The 19385-nt window shown below is 43.9% G+C and overlaps 1 protein-coding gene across 1 annotated transcript in view; it reads left to right on the top strand.

Annotated features, from left to right (window-relative positions):
- The window catches only part of ret (ret proto-oncogene receptor tyrosine kinase), a 44071-nt gene extending 28374 nt beyond the window's left edge, over window positions 1-15697 (top strand). Inside the window, exons 5-20 of the mRNA XM_061228367.1 lie at window positions 382-577; window positions 1726-1925; window positions 2870-3152; window positions 4943-5074; window positions 5438-5548; window positions 6024-6134; window positions 6568-6824; window positions 7162-7309; window positions 7419-7526; window positions 9425-9639; window positions 9978-10100; window positions 10622-10692; window positions 11195-11332; window positions 12191-12290; window positions 13283-13430; window positions 14636-15697. Coding sequence (XP_061084351.1) covers window positions 382-577; window positions 1726-1925; window positions 2870-3152; window positions 4943-5074; window positions 5438-5548; window positions 6024-6134; window positions 6568-6824; window positions 7162-7309; window positions 7419-7526; window positions 9425-9639; window positions 9978-10100; window positions 10622-10692; window positions 11195-11332; window positions 12191-12290; window positions 13283-13430; window positions 14636-14793 — 2499 coding nt within the window. The 3' untranslated portion in view covers window positions 14794-15697. The remainder of the gene's footprint in view (window positions 1-381; window positions 578-1725; window positions 1926-2869; window positions 3153-4942; window positions 5075-5437; window positions 5549-6023; window positions 6135-6567; window positions 6825-7161; window positions 7310-7418; window positions 7527-9424; window positions 9640-9977; window positions 10101-10621; window positions 10693-11194; window positions 11333-12190; window positions 12291-13282; window positions 13431-14635) is intronic.
- The last annotated feature ends 3688 nt before the right edge of the window (window positions 15698-19385 follow it).

The raw sequence follows: 19385 nt of genomic DNA, 5'->3' as shown, positions 1-19385 counted from the left end.
TTTAAATTGTTAAACGGTAAATGTTTGCTCCAAAATCCGGCGTGAACGTTTGCTGTTTTGAACACACGTCAGTTGTGATCATTTCATCAGCATTAGAATGTTCAGTTAAGAACATTCTAATCACATATTTGTGACTTCACACCTTAAATCTATCATTTTAACATGGTCATCAGTACTGCCAGATTACGACACCAAGCCCATTTAATCGTTTAACACCCAAATGCAATATTTATATATAGCAATAAGTTCAAACAGTCGGCATGTGGAGGTTGAGGATGTGAATGAACACTGGCTGGTTTGGTGCCTCGTATTTAATTGTGTCAGATACAGTTTGCGTTGTCTTTAAATCTCTAATAGCGATCTACCTGCTTCATATTTCAGAACACCCTGTTCGGCAGCCTGTTGGTGTTTGACAGAGACACCACGCCCATATACCCGAAAGACCAGACTCACAACAAGTTTGTGGGACAGATGCTGACGCAGGACCCGTGGGTGAGAGATAATTTCGACGTCATGCACTCGTTCAGGGAGGAGAAGGCCATCTTCGGGAACGTGCGCGGCACCGTCCACGAGTACCGTGAGTAGACCGAGCCGCGGACGCCCACACGCCCACACGCCCACACGCCTGCAATCTGTAGACCGAGCCGCGGACGCCCACACGCCTGCTATCTGCCAGTCCAGTATCCTGTTCCAGCGTCTTCACTCCTAAAGGGAGCTTAAACAAGATGGCTGCCATTCCAATATCCTGTTCCAGCGTCTTCACTCCTAAAGGGAGCTTAAACAAGATGGCTGCCATTCCAATATCCTGTTCCAGCGTCTTCACTCCTAAAGGGAGCTTAAACAAGATGGCTGCCATTCCAATATCCTGTTCCAGCGACTTCACTCCTAAATGGAGCTTAAACAAGATGGCTGCCATTCCAATATCCTGTTCCAGCGTCTTCACTCCTAAATGGAGCTTAAACAAGATGGCTGCCATTCCAATATCCTGTTCCAGCATCTTCACTCCTAAAGGGAGCTTAAACAAGATGGCTGCCATTCCAATATCCTGTTCCAGCCTCTTCACTTCTAAAGGGAGTTTAAACAAGATGGCTGCCATTCCAATATCCTGTTCCAGCGTCTTCACTCCTAAGGGGAGTTTAAACAAGATGGCTGCCATTACCAGTGTCAGTATTTCCTCAACATTCAGCTATAGGACAGCATTTGAATGTGTCAGACAAACTTGGACACTATGGAGTGTGTGTGTGTGTGTGTGTGAGTGGGCACACGCATAGGACATTGAACGTTTTTATGAGCGTGAACGTATCAACACCAGTCCACTTTGCTACTATTAATAATTGGTGTAAATCTTTGACCTCATGATTCTATTTGATGACGATTCTTTAGGAAATAAATCAATTCATCTCTCATCACCATGATTTCACTCAATTTTTTAATATGCTTCAATCTATTTCAATGTACAGTTATGTTTAAAAAGACATTGAATACAGAAATGTGACGGGATTAACTGACTTACTCAGTGGCATATAGGTAAAAAACAATACCTAAAGCTTTCACACATTTATTTTCAAGATGTGCCAAGTTTAAGTTTATTACTGAAATTGCTATTCTAATCAATTATATTTGATTCTAACATGATAAATTGATGCAGTTGAATCGCCACCTTAAGACCAATGCATCATAATGAGCATTTTTGCAGTCCTAATATGAATAAATTGCGGGTTCCAGGGCTGAACCTGACCAGAGATCTGCTGGTGACGGAGAAGCGATCGGTCCAGGTGGAGTACCTGGTGAACGACACCACCTTCCACGGCCCGGGGGGGACAGTCGTGCTCCGGTTCAACGTCACCATCCTGCCCGTCACCATCTCCTTCAGCAACCGCACCTACCACTTCAGTGTGTCCCGAAGAGCCAGCGCCTTCTCACGGGTACCAGCGCTGAACACTGCCTTTAGAGAGCCACAGCCAGCGCTGAACACTGTCACTGTCACCAGAGTGTCACAGCCAGCGCTGAACACTGTCACCAGAGTGTCACAGCCAGCGCTGAACACTGCCACCAGAGTGTCACAGCCAGCGCTGAACACTGTCACCAGAGTGTCACAGCCAGCGCTGAACACTGTCACCAGAGTGTCACAGCCAGCGCTGAACACTGTCACTGTCACCAGAGTGTCACAGCCAACCCTGAACACTGCCACTGCCACCAGAGTGTCACAGCCAGCGCTGAACACTGCCACAGAGTGTCACAGCCAGCACTGAACACTGCCACCAGAGTGTCACAGCCAGCACTGAACACTGTCACCAGAGTGTCACAGCCAACCCTGAACACTGCCACTGCCACCAGAGTGTCACAGCCAGCGCTGAACACTGCCACAGAGTGTCACAGCCAGCACTGAACACTGCCACCAGAGTGTCACAGCCAGCACTGAACACTGTCACCAGAGTGTCACAGCCAGCGCTGAACACTGTCACCAGAGTGTCACAGAGCTCTTTCTATCCAGTCAAAACGGTCAATGCTCTTCTTCCACAAGGAAGATTTTACACATTAAGATGCGAGGGAACATTCTTGCTCAGAGTGGTGTAGGAACACATTGTCACTGTGGTGTGTGTGTGTGTGTATGTGTGTGTATGAGTGTGTGTGTGTGTGTGTGTGTGTGTGTGTGTGTGTGTGTGTGTGTGAGTGTGTGTGGGTGTTGTGCGTGTGCCGGTAAGCCAGGTATAGGAGCACATTGTGACTTTGTGGTGTGTGTGTGTGTGTGCCGGTAGGCCAGGTAGAGGAGCACATTGTGACTTTGTGGTGTGTGTGTGTGTGTGTGTGTGTGTGCCGGTAGGCCAGGTAGAGGAGCACATTGTGACTTTGTGGTGCATGTGTGCAGGTAGGCCAGCTGTGTGTGGAGGACTGCCTGCAGTTCCAGGGCATTAACCTGACGTACAGCCTGACGCCGGCGGACCGGAACCTGTCGGGCTCGGGGCGCTGGTGCTACGGGGCGCTGGGGGTGGAGCAGAGCCCCTCCGAGGTGCTGGGGGTGGTGTACCTCAACCGCACTGATGCCCTGAGGAGGGCAGAGTGCCAGGACCTCCTGTACACGGTGACCGTCCAGGAGAAACGCACACAGCAGCAGGCCCAGACGCAGCTGCTCGTCCTGTTCCACTCTGAGCGTAAGTCACTCTCTAATCACACACATCCTGTTCCACTCTGAGTGTAAGTTTCTAATCACACACATCCTGTTCCACTGAGTGTAAGTCTCTAATCACACACATCCTGTTCCACTGAGTGTAAGTCTCTAATCACACACATCCTGTTCTACTCTGGCTGTAAGTCTCTAAACACACACATCCTGTTCCACTCTGAGTGTAAGTCTAATCACACACATCCTGTTCCACTGAGTGTAAGTCTCTAATCACACACATCCTGTTCTACTCTGACTGTAAGTCTCTAATCACACACATCCTGTTCTACTCTGACTGTAAGTCTCTAATCACACACATGCCGTTCCACTGAGTGTAAGTCTCTAAACACACACATCCTGTTCCACTCTGACTGTAAGTCTCTAATCACACACATCCCGTTCCACTGAGTGTAAGTCTCTAATCACACACATCCTGTTCCACTCTGATTGTAAGTCTCTAATCACACACATCCTGTTCTACTCTGAGTGTAAGTCTCTAATCACACACATCCTGTTCCACTCTGAGCGTAAGTCTCTAATCACACACATCCTGTTCCACTGAGTGTAAGTCTCTAATCACACACATCCTGTTCCTGTAAGCCCCATTCCCGTCCCTCCACTCCAACGATTGTGGTTGAGAGTGCTTGGTCATTCTCTAGGTGGCCATTTCATTTGCGCTTTAAAGGTACAATAGGTAAGAGTTTTGTGTTAAAACATTGTTACAAGACCATTGTAAATCCCTTCCTATCGTTATAATTCAAGCTCATTGGTTGAAAATTAGCTCTAATTGCCACAGCCAATGGCGTGGCGGCTTATTTTGATTGTTTGCGTGTAGCTGCGTAAATTGCGCTCCAGACAAGCGATCACTGTAACTCTGTATACTACTGCTTATTACCCAAGCAAAGACTACATATCTAGTTATGAAACAAATGTAATGTAACGTAAATTCGGCAGGCTAACTAATAGCTAATTTGCTTGTTGCTACCGATAACAAACTGCCATGGTTTTATAACTAGATATGTATTCTTTGCTTGGATAATGAGCAATAGTATACAGAGTTTCAGTGATTACTTGTCTGGAGTTCAATTTGGGCAGCTGCACATTCCTTTTATCTCTTCACATCTTCAATTATTTGTGTTTAGCTAACCCTTTATTTGTCTGAAACTGTAAGTTACAGTTGCATCGTTTGTGGCAGACTATCATACCATAGTTATATAGCCAAATAAGCTGCTTGCTCATAATATAGTTGACTAGTTAAAGTGAAAACTTCAAAAAGACATAAAAAATATAAATAGTGTTGTGTAGCACACTAAAGTCAACATTTGATAAAATCACCTGTTCGAACACTTTCTTACTACAACAGCTTTCCAAAACAGTGCATGAGAACACTGAACTGTAAAATAACGCTTTATATTACACGTTATATTCATAGACTGTGGGAAAGATAAACATTGTTTTGAGGGTGTTGCTGTAATTCCTCACTTAACCACAAGGAGTCCAAAATGACCTATTGTACCTTTAAATGTCCAATGGCGTTTCTCAGCAAACTAAGAAAGGTGTTTCATTACACTTTAATCTGTGTATTATTAATTACATGTATTAGTTGCCACTCACCACTTTCTATCGTTTCAGAACACTTTATATTAATTGTGTAAAGCAGCATCATAGCTTTGTGCTAATTGCTCTGGTCCTTTTGCGGTCGCGTTGTGGTCATAGTGAGTTTTTTGCGCAGATGTACGGCAGCTCTACAGGGGCGTTTGATGTGTGTTTGTGCTGCAGCGGATAAGGAGGACTCGGACGAGCGGTACCCACAGTACTGTGCCGAGTGGAAGGACCGCAGGAAGTGTGAGACGGCAGCCGGCCTGGGCACCCCGACCGGACGCTGCCAGTGGAGACAGGGCCTGGAGAAAGGTTCAGCTCCCTCCTCACTTCCTAAACAGACCTCAACCCCTCTGTGGCCCTCAGGGCATACATTTCCCACAACCCCCTGCGGCCTGTTAGGGAATCTCACTTTTGACCAAGTACCAACTCTCCACCATTTTTGTGGTCTCTAATTTGGCTGCAGTGTGGGGGGGGTTTGCTTGTATCGGTTCACCATTGAAGTAATTTTCATACTATATTAAGCTTTAAATGCTTTTAATGTGTTTGTTTTTATGTCATTGCCATTTGGAAAATTCCAAGTAACTTTCTTTTCAAGTTTCTTGATTTTGTGTTATGTGTACATGAGTTTTGTGGGGACTGATATCTCATATGTATGTTTATGCTACTCCAAAGGAATATCGAGAAACTACTCCACCTGTTCTCCTGACCTCAGGACATGCCCAGATGGTCACTGTGATGTCATCGAAAACAAAGACCCAGGAATATGCCCTCAGGACTGCACTGGTGAGAACTCTACCTTTTCTAAACTTTTGTAAACTTAGTCAGTACACTTTATGGCCCTGAAGTGTGAGTCAAGGTGCTAGGAAAGTTCATTTCATCTGAAGACTTTAATAATGGAACCTTTTTTGGTGGCAAATGTTGTGAATTCACTCGATTTATAACGCTCCCATTATGTTGAAATTTTATTAAGCATTTTATATTTTGGGGCAAATTGACCGCAGCATTTCAACCCGAGACAGATGTCTATGTAATAAAAACATTTTGACACTTTGTGTGAAGTGAAATGGGAAAGTACAATCAGAATCACCCACAAAAAAATCTTAGATAAAAATGAAAATATATAGTATTTTTCCTTTTATGTTATGTCTTATACAGCTACAGAGGCTGGGGCGAAAATGAGCCCACTCAGCACCTGTATTCAGAGCTGGTACAGGGCTTCTCATGTTCTCTATCTAAGCCGTCCTTCTCGCTCCTGCAGTGGTGCCCATCGTTGGGGGGCATGAGCAGGGCCTGACGGGCATAAAGGCTGGCCACGGGACCTGCTCGTGCGACAGCGACCGCTGCACCTGTGAGAAGACCGACGTCGAAGGTGCGTGACCTCTGACCTCTGTCCATCGGCCTCTGCGCAGGCACGCCCCCTTGCCGTTCTCGCCCTGCCTGAAATGGGATTCTGGGATTCAGGGGCTCAATGGGCTGATAAACTGCTGACAATGATGCCCAGGCAGGGAGGGTGACATCTTTGAACAACAATATTCCATCATTGCATCATCCAGCAATTCATTATGAATCCATTCATCATCCATCAATTAATAATCCACAAATTCATAATCCGTGAATTCAACATCCATAAATTCATAATCTACAAATTCATAATCTACAAATTCATAATCCACAAATTCTGATCATCCTCAACCCTTAACTAGATCCCTTTCTCTTCTTTTTGAAACATACTAACACACTTTAGCTCTAAAATACAGTAACCAGTAATATGAGTCTTGTTAAGGTCTGTCCGTCTGTTGCAGAGCAACTGTGTGACGACATGTGCAAGACGATCATCGCCACGGCCGTGCTGCTGTCCTTCATCGTGTCCGTGCTTCTGTCCTCCTACTTCATCCACCGCTACCACAAGAGCGCCCCCAAGCCCCCCATCGCCTCGGCCGAGATGACCTTCCGCCGCCCCGCCCAGGCCTACCCCATCAGCTACTCCGCCAACAACGTCCGCCGGCCCTCGCTCGACTCCATGGAGAACCAAGTGGCCATCGACACCTTCAAAATACCTGTGAGACCCCGCCGCTCCCTGCCCTCCTATGCACTATGTACTACAGTTAACTACAATACTACATCAAACACATGGTAAAGGCTTCAAACAGCAATACTACATCAAACACATGGTAAAGGCTTCAAACTGCAATTCTACATCAAACACATGGTAAAGGCTTCAAACTGCAATTCTACATCAAACACATGGTAAAGGCTTCAAACTGCAATCCTACATCGAACACATGGTAATGGCTTCAAACTACAATTCTGTATCGAACACATGGTAATGGCTTCAAACTACAATTCTACGTCAAACACATGGTAAAGGCTTTTCTTTGTGTGCTTGTTTTACACAGGAGGATCCAAAGTGGGAATTCCCCAGAAAGAACCTGGTACTTGGAAAAACCCTGGGAGAAGGGGAGTTTGGGAAGGTGGTCAAGGCGACGGCGTTCCGGCTGAAAGGGAAGGCGGGGTACACCACAGTCGCGGTGAAAATGCTGAAAGGTAAAGAGCGGGGGACCCGGGAGGATCCCGAAATCCGGCTCAAACCCGGAGCTCATGGGGTGAAGGCCGTGTTACATCCCGCTCTCTGTCCCTCTTCTCTCCCACACAGAGAACGCCTCCCACAGCGAGCTCCGCGACCTCCTGTCAGAATTCACCCTGCTGAAGCAGGTCAACCACCCCCACGTCATCAAGATGTACGGAGCCTGCAGCCAGGACGGTAAGACCTTCCCTGGCGCTGAGGGGTGGGCTGTCTGCAGTCGTAACGCAATTATCTATTCACCACCGCAAGATATTAATGCGGCCCATAAACGGAGGTTTAAGATACATATGGACACTCATTAGACCTTTTATTGTGGCAATTTCCCAGACAGCTATCGGAAAGCCATGAAGGACGCTAAAAGTTTGCTGTCATCCTACCACTTAATGCCTTATTACTATACATGCTCCAGCAGATAACCCCATCGCATTAAGCTGTTCTGAGTGCTGCAGTAATCATTCTGCATGGTGGTACATATTGTGCTTACAGCAGTCTGACGCAGAGCCTGCTGTGTGTTGGGCTGTGTCTGAATCTAGTGAAGCTTGTGGAAGTCGGATTTCTGCTTTGTACAATGAGCCACATGAGCCAGGTTATGAATCCCTCTACCAGGGCAGCCTGTAGCCTTGTGGCTAAGGTGCATGACTGGAAGGTTGGTGGTTCAAGTCCCGGTGTGGCCAGGATAAAATCAGTGTGGCTGCCGGGCCCCTCAGCAAGGCCCTTAACCCCACATTGCTCAAGGGGGGATTGTCCGCTTTGGGTGAAAGCGTCAGCTAAAATAACCTTTAAAAAATAAAAATAAAAATGAAATAATAATGAAAAAAGAAAAACTGCATTTCAGAAGTGATTTTGTAATCAGAAAGTGAACCGTCTGTTTATTGACCCAGTGTTTTAAATGTGACTTCACACAACACATTTCAGACTGAATGCAGTGAGTGTGTTACACTGACTGTACTATTGAGTGTGGTGGCCATTTTACCCCTCAGTCTGCCCCCTCCCCTGGTCTCCTGACCCTGCTGCCCCTCGTTCCCGTCGCGCCTCGTGTTAATTAGCTAATTGACTGGCACACTGCCCACCACTCCATTCCAGAGACTCCTTTATGCCCAGATATAGCCGGGAGCAGAGGCGGAGAACAGCTGAGCTGGTGTGGAGTGGATAAATCAAGTGCATGCGCACGTACCTGCCCCCATCCAGACCAGCGCTCCTCAGCCCTGCCGCTTCACCTCGTTAATCTGCGCTGGGTTAATTATTCTCGAAACACGGGAGGCACGGCGGATTTCAGACCGATGAAAAACACACTTCAGCTACAGCGGAGGTTCATAGGCGACCAGGTTTAAAACATAAAAGCTGAGAAGTGCACTCAGTGCACTGCCAGGAAACAGGACATGTTCACCCGAAAGCTAATCGTTCTTCTGTCAGGCTCAGTGGACATCTTTTGTGGGAATGCTGATGATATCATTTCTGAGCCCAGAGTTGGTGCTTCTCCAACATACAGTAGCTTTGTGAATATTGGTCCTGGAGATCAACATGATCAACATCACTTTTAACTTTTAACGGTTTAGCTTAGTGTTATGGAATATCAATGATAAATATTACTGTATTTACAATGGTATTTGATTTAATCCTCTACAAAATAATAATGATATCCTAAGAAAAGAGTTGGTGCATGAGTAACTAGATGTGGTGTATCATCTTGGAGTGCTATTAAAGCTCCACTAAGAGGTTCTTGGTGAGCTGACAGGAGAGAGCTTCTTAGAAGCTCTTCTGTTTCCTGATTACTGAGGATTCTGGGATATCAACCATCAGTCCAATGATGTCACCCTTTTTTAAAAAGTGAAATGCATTCTTCATGGGGGCAACATGTAGCCTAGTGGCTAAGGTGCTTGACTGGGGACCTGGAAGCTGGGTGGTTCAAGCGTCTTTGTAACCACGAGAATCTGCACAGCCATTGGGCCCTTGACCGAGGCCCTTAACCGTGCATTATTCCATGGAGTTTATCCCCTGCTTAGTCTAATCAACTGTACGTTGCTCTGGATAAAAGTATCAAATGAATAACAAATTATTATCCGTCTTCCCACTAGGCCCCCTGTACCTGATCGTGGAGTACGCCAAGTACGGGTCGCTGCGGAACTTCCTGCGGGAGAGCCGGAAGGTGGGCCCCAGCTACATGGGCGGAGACGGAAACCGAAACTCCAGCTACCTGGAGAACCCGGACGAGCGCGTGCTGACCATGGGAGACCTCATCTCCTTCGCCTGGCAGATCTCCCGCGGCATGCAGTACCTTGCCGAGATGAAGGTAGGACTGTGGACCAGAGTGGTGATTTACATGCATATTAAACGTGTATTACCTGGTAATAACCACACATATAGAACCCTGTACATATCTATTACACTTATATTACCTGGTAATAACCACACATACAGAAACCCATACATATCTATTACATATCGATTGTGCAGTAATAATCACACATTTGGAACATTGTGTTATGTCTGAATTACAAAGTAATAGCAGAGACCTGTCTTGCCTATACCGTGATCATCTTTCATTGAAACGGACATGAGGCTCTTTCATTTTGCCTGATATCTCCAGCCGCTGATGAGCATTCGGACGGGTTCTTTATTTCCCTGTAGCTCGTGCATCGTGACCTGGCAGCGAGGAACGTGCTGGTGGCAGAGGGGCGGAAGATGAAGATTTCAGATTTCGGGCTGTCCAGGGATGTGTATGAAGAAGACTCCTACGTCAAAAGGAGCAAGGTAACGTCGCCTCTCACCCTACCCAGTTCAGTGTTGAAAGAAAACATTTTGAAGTGTCTTCCTGGTAAAATAATCTCTAAACTCTTGCTTTAAACATTGAAAACAACTTGGTTTCAAAATGGATTCCAATGTGCTGTCAAATTCTAGCAGACAGATATAGACCACAACACTAGTGACCGCTGACACAGTTGGAAGAGCTGTAACCGATTTCTAGAATAGGACCAGCCATTCCTGCGTTTATAGAGCACACTGTGGTTATTTTTGGTCTTGTTCTATGCCCATAGGGCTGTAGGCTATTCAGCCAATGTTTTTTATGACTATTCTGATTATTTTTAATCAATGGGGGCTTTGCGAACACTGAATATGGAAGTATTACACAAATCTCTAAAGAACTGATATGATTTGTATTCAAAATGTATGTTTAATCATTAGTTCTAACATGCAGGACTGTAAGGTAAAATGTAAGATAATGTGTTTTTTAAAAGGCTGTTCTTTTTTTCTCACTTTTGTGTGTGTGCTAGGGTCGCATTCCAGTAAAATGGATGGCAATAGAGTCTCTGTTTGACCACATTTACACAACACAAAGCGACGTGTAAGTAACTGTTTACTCTCCCAAACAACAGTTACTGCAATTGCAGTAATAATGTTATTTAACGTTGAATATACTCCTGTTCTAAAGATGGTGCTGAGTGTCAGTGTGGTCTCAGTGTGGTGTCAGTGTGGTGTCAGTGTGGTCTCAGTGTGGTCTCAGTGTGGTGTCAGTGTGGTGTCAGTGTGGTCTCAGTGTGGTGTCAGTGTGGTGTCAGTGTGGTCTCAGTGTGGTGTCAGTGTGGTCTCAGTGTGGTGTCAGTGTGGTGTCAGTGTGGTGTCTGGAGCTGGCCATGGGATTGAGTCCAAGGCAGGGCACTGCCATTGTAACTTTCATTTAATTTCTTTAGTATATATCCTGCTGTGATATATATTCAGTGGGCACTTTATTAGGTAGACCTGTACACCAGCTTGTGTGCTGTTAAGTTAAAGAGTAAACACAGCAGAATGGAAGGAAACCCATACACTCCATCCTGTAACTGGACTCTCCTTCTTCTCCCCTCCAGCTGGTCTTTTGGGGTGCTTCTGTGGGAGATAGTGACCCTGGGGGGTAACCCATACCCCGGCATCGCCCCCGAACGACTCTTCAACCTGCTCAAGACGGGCTACCGGATGGAGCGACCTGAAAACTGCACAGAGGAAATGTGTGTTCCCTCAGAGCATGTGACACCTAACACGCTTTTATTGTAGTGGCCTGTAGCGTAGTGGTTAAGGTAAATGACTGGGACACGCAAGGACAGTGGTTCTAATCCCGGTGTAGCCACAACAAGATCCGCACAGCCGTTGGGCCCTTGAGCAAGGCCCTTAACCCTGCATTGCTCCAGGGGAGGATTGTCTCCTGCTTAGTCTAATCAACTGTATGTTGCTCTGGATAAGAGTGTCTGCCAAATGCCAATAATGTAATGTAATAATATTGTGACAGTGTCAAAGGAACAACTCTCAGTGAATTCATGGTTGTTCTGGCTTGTTGTTCTTCTGAGTGGTGGTTTGTACTGCTAAGTGAATTCTGAGCCAGTTGCTGTTCATCCACTGACATTGTTATTAGATAGAAATAATTATGTATTATTGTTGGACAAGCTGGTTTAAGATGGTTTAAACTGGTTTAAGCTGTGTTTTCAACATTTCCATCTGGTCATAACTGCTCTGTGGCTGGTGTCTAGCTGGACCAAACTGGTCAAAGCTGGTTATGCTGGTCTATTAAGATGATGGCTCCCTGCTTCACTTGATTTTAGCTGGTTGACTAGTTCAGACCAGCTCAAACCATTTTTTGAAACAGCTGGTAGCTGGTTGACCAGCTCATACCCAGCTAGACCAGCTTGACCGGCTCAATTTTCAAGCTGGCATAGCTGGATTTTACAGCAGGGAAATCAGAGACACACAGAGTACTGAACATGGCTCTCTGTTGTAGTATTCAGGCTGCCAGGGGAACAGGTCATGAGAGGTACAGACAGCCATGTTGTCTGGGGGTGCCTTCCTCACTGTGTGTGCTGTGTGTCTCGCAGGTATAATTTAATGCTGCGCTGCTGGAAACAGGAGTCAGACAAACGGCCAACTTTCTCCGAGATCAGCAAAGAGCTGGAGAAGATGATGGTGAAGAGCAGAGTAAGAGCAAGCAAGCACACACACACACACATACACACACACTCACACACATATAACTGTATACACACACACACACACACACACACACACACTCACACACACACACACATAACTGTATACACACTCACACACACTCACACACACACACACACACACACACATTCATTCACTCAAAAAACCGTACAACAGCCAAACATAATGCTCATTAACTGACTATGGACCACTTATGATAATGGTCTTTGTTTTGAGGAACACTGAGCTAATTTATTTTGCTAATTGAAACACTGACTACTCTGAGCTGTACTTAGGTGAGGTAACATTATGAGTCATTATTCCAACTGTCTGCTATGTACCATATCACAAACCCCATCCCCCACCCTAAAAGCTGTATCCAGGTGATGCCATGTTTCTCAAGCTGGCTTGTAGCACAGGGCTTTCAACCTGTAAGGTCAGGTTACTTTTATTATAACACTTTTTTTGTGCAATCAATTTGAGTTGTTTTTATATTATGCAAGATTTAACTAATTGTGCGTCAATTTTTTACTGGTCAGAAACATTGGTTGAAGTATGCATATTTTAGAGTCAAAGTGCGATTTTTACAGTCTGTTTGTAAACAGTTCCCCATGTGGCATGTTTTAACATAATTATCGAAGTACGTCACTAAATGTTAGCACAGAGAGCTGGCCACGGGATGTGGAGGGGGAATTGGGCTCTGGATACAGGGTTAGAGATTTTCAGGAAAACCTGTCACTGCTCTTTGTGAATATTTTGTGGTTGTTTTGGATACTAAACCCAGGAAGAGAACGCTGATAGTGGGCCTTTTAGGTGCAAATTGAGCCAGAGAGGCAGATATGCTTGTGTATTGTGGCAGCAAATGGTGTGGAGATGAATGGCTATATTTCTGACCAGCATAAAATTGAATTTGAATTAGTTCAGGCACTCCTAGTGGCGGGAGGCTCACAGTGCACTCTCTCTCTCTCTTGTGATGTCAGGATTATCTGGACCTGGCTGCGTCCACTCCTGCCGACGCCCTGCTGTACGACGACGCACTCTCCGAAGAGGACACGCCCCTTGTGGACTGTAATAATGCTCCCCTCCCCCGAGCTCTCCCCTCCACTTGGATTGAGAACAAGCTCTATGGTAGAATTTCCCATGCATTCACTAGATTCTAGAGACAAGCTCACATGACTTCCCTTTTTTTGGCAATCGTGATTGGTTATTGTGTGGGGATCATGTGACTGATAATGGCATGCAAATCCAGAAATCGCTATCAGAAAATGCCACTTTTTTAAAAACAAACACAATCATTCAATCAATCACCCAATAAATTAATCGATCAATCAATCAATCAATCAAGTGCTTGATTAAATGTATCTGAGAGATATTGGTTGTGGGGTTTAATTTGGACCAGCTTCGGATGTAAACTAGGTTTCCAGTTACATTCCCATTGTTAAGATTGTCAGCTCACAAATTTTGGGTTATGCAATATCAAAGATTTGAAGTAGGTGAAAAGTTCATTCAATTTAAAAATATGAGTTTTTTTGACAGCTCTGAAATCTTTTCTCTTTCATTTTAAAGGAGGCAATTTCATCTTCCGAAACAAGTTTACATTTGCAACAGGTCCTAGTTCAGTAAATCTCATGACTGATTTGGAGGTGGTTAAAGAAAGATTTTGTTAATAATGTGAAAGATTCAGTGTTGATATTGGTAAAGTTAGTCTGTATCATGCTGATGCGGGGAACAGTAAGGCTGAGGAGTTAAACCAAGGCTTTGGCAGCACTGATCATGTGACCAGTAAATGTACATAAACAATACCATGGTATTGCTGTTGTTTGCTCTAAACTGTCCTTCGCTTATATATAGTACCTTCCAACACCATGAATAATCCCTCACAGTGACCTGGAGAACATGCTCACTAATTAATTATATTAACACAATATGGCAAATGCAGAAAAGAAACAGTTTGACGATGTGTCATACTGAATGTAAAAGTCCACCAAAAGAATGCTTTATGTGTTTATATTTATTGATACAATATCAGTGTCAATGACTACAAAAAAAACAAAAACTAATGTATTTGTAAAATACAGTAAATCTTTTTATCTGACTGCTGGTTCTTGCCATATATTTGATTCCATTACTAAGAGCAGCAGAGACATAGAACAGTCCCACAGGACTGCCTCTTGCCAGAGCAGGGAACGGCACTATTTTGACACTTATGTAGACAAAACAAAACCAGGGTCGACTGAGGGTCGCTGAAGCCAAGGTTCCCTTCTCCAGCCTTACCGTGTGCATCTGCCTTGTGGTACCTCAGTGCAGAAAAAATTATCTGTTCTCGTTTTTAGGCATGTCTTACCCGAACTGGCCTGAGAAGAGTCCGGTACTCGTCACCAGACTGGATGGCACTAACCCAGTCTTTACAAGATATGCCAATGATAGTGTTTATGCAAACTGGATGATTCCGCCTTCTACGGCAAAACTTATGGACAAGTTTGATAGCTAAAACAAATCTTTAAAAAAGAAAAAGAAATCTCAAAGTGTGTAGATGTGTATATTTATATATAAATGTGTATATATAAACAGTGTGATGCTAAAGCGGGTTCCCTTTCATTTCTGTAGCGCGGGTACTTGAGTTGAGGGCCACTGAGGGTGAAAGAGGGCAATCCCAGCTGTGAGACGGCTTCCTTACAAAGCCCACGGTTCTTTTCAGGGGGGCCTTGTTGGCATGCCGGTGCCTGACTTCACGCCAAACTGCGTCTTTGCATGACTGTCTCAAAGTGGCTTGTCAATGTTGTCTTTCTACCGCCCGTGACGCTTCTACGGCAGCCTCGTGCGCTCTTACCGATTGGCCGAGAGGAGTTCGCAAAGCCATTCCAGGAATAAAAGGGGACCTCTTTACTGTTGTCCACAGAGTTCCTTCGCCTTTGAGCAAACCCAAAACGGACTGTGGTGCTTTACTGAGAGACTGTTTCTAGACGGAAGGAAGACCTTGTTTTACGATGCGAATAATGCGTCTTGTGCTTCTTCTGTTTAAATCTCAATCACTTTCCCAAGAGTAGCCCCAAATTAGCAAAATAAGAGCAGGAAAACCTAAAGCAAATGATGTCTGTAAGTGAAATATAGGTTCTCTTCATGCCACGAATGTCAAAGTATCTGTTGACTGATATGTTAAGGACCTGAAACGACGTGTAGTGTTTGGCCACGTCCAATGCTGTCAAGGGACCCGCCCCTTCATGACTCAGCTGCCTGTAATGACCTTCTTTGTGAAACTGAGGTGATTCACCAAAATGATTATATTCAACAAATGAGTGTAATTTGTTCAAACATGATTAAGTTGCAATCAATAAAAATGCTGAAAGACACGTCGCACTTGGTTTATGTTTGTAATAAAAGCAACCAAATACTGACTTTGTTTCTCTTTTCAGTTACTGGGAGTAAATGCATGTTGAATAGAGTGGAATGTTCTGGAAACAGGCGGTGGTGGTGTGTACAGTTTTGATCTAAAAGATGATATTCAATAGAATCAGGAAAGAAAGGTAACCAGCCAAATTTCATAATATTTTAAGTATATCTTCCTTTTCATTAATTGTTTATTACACTGAATTTATGCAACCAGTTATGTTAATGTGTTTTAAAAATACACATTGTGCATCATCATGGATATGAAATCAGTTCATTTGGCTTGACTTCAAGGAAAATGTTAAACATACAGTAGCTGTAACACTAAATGTGCGCATGAATACAAATAGAAAAGGTTGCTATTTACAAAAATATATGTATATCCACCTCAGCTGCATCAAATAATAATTCTCATTGTTAGCACAGGATGATTCATCCTTTGCTGACGATCTCTTGAGACCTGAAATGCACACACAGAAAGGTCACCATGCCATGCAGCCAGGCAGCAGTCTGGTCCACTCAGAATGGACGGGGTTAAGAGAAGAAGATGGTGGATAAAGAACATTTGCTCTGTAGAAAATGTTTAATTTATTTTCATCTTCCCTAGTCGGTGGATAAAAGTTTAAGGTTTATATAACAGCAGCACTCTGGAGGAGCACTCAAAGCAACACCATAGCAAAATCATAACCACTAGGATTCACCAGTCTTCTACGGGAAGGACTGGACAGAGGTTTTTTCATTTATATATGAATTTTATTTATTTATTTTTAAGTTAACGTAAAAAAGCATCAGGGTTTCTCTGAAAAAATGGGAAAAAGTGAACATGACTGATTGAGGGGAATTAAAATAACTTTTTTTTATTTTTTAAAATAAGAATTGCTTTTGGTTTCCAAAAAAAAAACAAAGCAATTACTATTAAAGAACTAATTGCTTCAGTTACAAATTATCATGGTCTTAAGAGAAATTATATTATATTGTGAGAAAATGTAATGTGGATGCCATTAATGGAACATGACCTCTGTAAACGGAAGTACTTGGGTTATTGCTTGTTAGTTCTTCTGCAGTCTCACCTCCCAATAATGACAAAGCCTAAAAAGTAATAAATTAATGTAATATAGTATAGAAAAAAGAGATATTCCAACATCTCTGAACAGCATTGGCTCATTTAGTCTGAAGAATGTGCCACTTACCCATTGTATACATGGTCTATCATGTTTGCTTGCAATGTTTGCAAAACTGCTAAGGCAAAATTCCAGAGTGCTACATATTAACTAGAGAAGGCATGTTGATTTTAGGGAGTACACAACCACTGCCAAAACACTTTGAAGCTCAACAACTTAGCATCTCATAAAACAAGTCAATGAATTCTTTTTGTAGAAGAATCTCACATTTAGAAAATTATATTTACAGGAAATGTTTTCCCAGCAGGATTAAGATCTGCAAGAAGTATGATGGCCAGATCCCTGTTGTTTTTCTCGGATTTTGATTAACAGCATATTCCCTGTAAGCTATTTACAGTTAACACCAAACTATCACCAACGCTGAACATTCTACATACAGTACATAATACAGGACATTAAGCAGGAATAAGCAGGAATAAGGCAAATTTCAACTCCCATTGCACTTGTTTGTGTATTAAAAAATGTACTTTAATATGTTTGTATCTACATTTATTTGTATAATTTGTATTCTTCTCTTATGGTCAGCAAATTTGAACTGATCTTGTATGTTTTTCTCATTTCCTGAGATCTCTCGAGTAACTCTCACTGGTCAGTGAGGCTCACCTCAGTGGGAAGGAGCTTCAGTGCTACGGGCCGGCATTAGTGAACAGTGACAGTGCTATAGCAGCATTAGTGAACAGTGACACAGTGCTATAGCAGCATTAGTGAACAGTGACACAGTGCTATAGCAGCATTAGTGAACAGTGACACAGTGCTATAGCAGCATTAGTGAACAGTGACACAGTGCTATAGCAGCATTGATGAACAGTGACACAGTGCTATAGCAGCATTAGTGAACAGTGACACAGTGCTATAGCAGCATTAGTGAACAGTGACAGTGCTATAGCAGCATTAGTGAACAGTGACACAGTGCTATAGCAGCATTAGTGAACAGTGACACAGTGCTATAGCAGCATTGATGAACAGTGACACAGTGCTATAGCAGCATTGATGAACAGTGACACAGTGCTATAGCAGCATTAGTGAACAGTGACACAGTGCTATAGCAGCATTAGTGAACAGTGACAGTGCTATAGCAGCATTGATGAACAGTGACACAGTGCTATAGCAGCATTAGGGAACAGTGACAGTGCTATAGCAGCATTAGTGAACAGTGACACAGTGCTATAGCAGCATTAGTGAACAGTGACACAGTGCTATAGCAGCATTGATGAACAGTGACACAGTGCTATAGCAGCATTAGTGAACAGTGACAGTGCTATAGCAGCATTGATGAACAGTGACAGTGCTATAGCAGCATTAGTGAACAGTGACACAGTGCTATAGCAGCATTAGTGAACAGTGACACAGTGCTATAGCAGCATTAGGGAACAGTGACACAGTGCTATAGCAGCATTAGTGAACAGTGACAGTGCTATAGCAGCATTAGTGAACAGTGACACAGTGCTATAGCAGCATTAGTGAACAGTGACACAGTGCTATAGCAGCATTAGGGAACAGTAACAGTACTATAGCAGCATTAGTGAACAGTGACAGTGCTATAGCAGCATTAGTGAACACTGACAGTGCTATAGCAGCATTAGTGAACAGTGACACAGTGCTATAGCAGCATTAGTGAACAGTGACACAGTGCTATAGCAGCATTAGTGAACAGTGACACAGTGCTATAGCAGCATTAGTGAACAGTGACACAGTGCTATAGCAGCATTAGTGAACAGTGACACAGTGCTATAGCAGCATTAGTGAACAGTGACACAGTGCTATAGCAGCATTAGTGAACAGTGACACAGTGCTATAGCAGCATTAGTGAACAGTGACACAGTGCTATAGCAGCATTAGTGAACAGTGACAGTGCTATAGCAGCATTAGTGAACAGTGACACAGTGCTATAGCAGCATTAGTGGACAGTGACACAGTGCTATAGCAGCATTAGTGAACAGTGACACAGTGCTATAGCAGCATTAGTGAACAGTGACACAGTGCTATAGCAGCATTAGTGAACAGTGACACAGTGCTATAGCAGCATTAGTGAACAGTGACACAGTGCTATAGCAGCATTAGTGAACAGTGACACAGTGCTATAGCAGCATTAGTGAACAGTGACACAGTGCTATAGCAGCATTAGTGAACAGTGACACAGTGCTATAGCAGCATTAGTGAACAGTGACACAGTGCTATAGCAGCATTAGTGAACAGTGACACAGTGCTATAGCAGCATTAGTGAAGTGACACAGTGCTATAGCAGCATTAGTGAACAGTGACACAGTGCTATAGCAGCATTAGTGAACAGTGACACAGTGCTATAGCAGCATTGATGAACAGTGACAGTCGGACAGTCACACGGTTCTTTGTGAGGGTGACCGTTTGTTGGTGTACCAGTTCTTGCAGTCCCACGAGTGCCATTTGATCGGTGTCTTGTAATAAACGTCTGAATCGCAATTTTAGGAGTTTCTTTCCCTCATTTGCCTTTGACTTACACCTTCTGTAAGCAGATGAATACATGTAATCTCAATAG

The sequence above is a fragment of the Conger conger genome, chromosome 18 (assembly GCF_963514075.1).
Source record: "Conger conger chromosome 18, fConCon1.1, whole genome shotgun sequence".
NCBI lineage: Eukaryota > Metazoa > Chordata > Actinopteri > Anguilliformes > Congridae > Conger > Conger conger.
The sequence above is the reverse complement of the archived record's forward strand: the minus strand, read 5'-3'. Positions and strand labels throughout refer to the sequence as shown.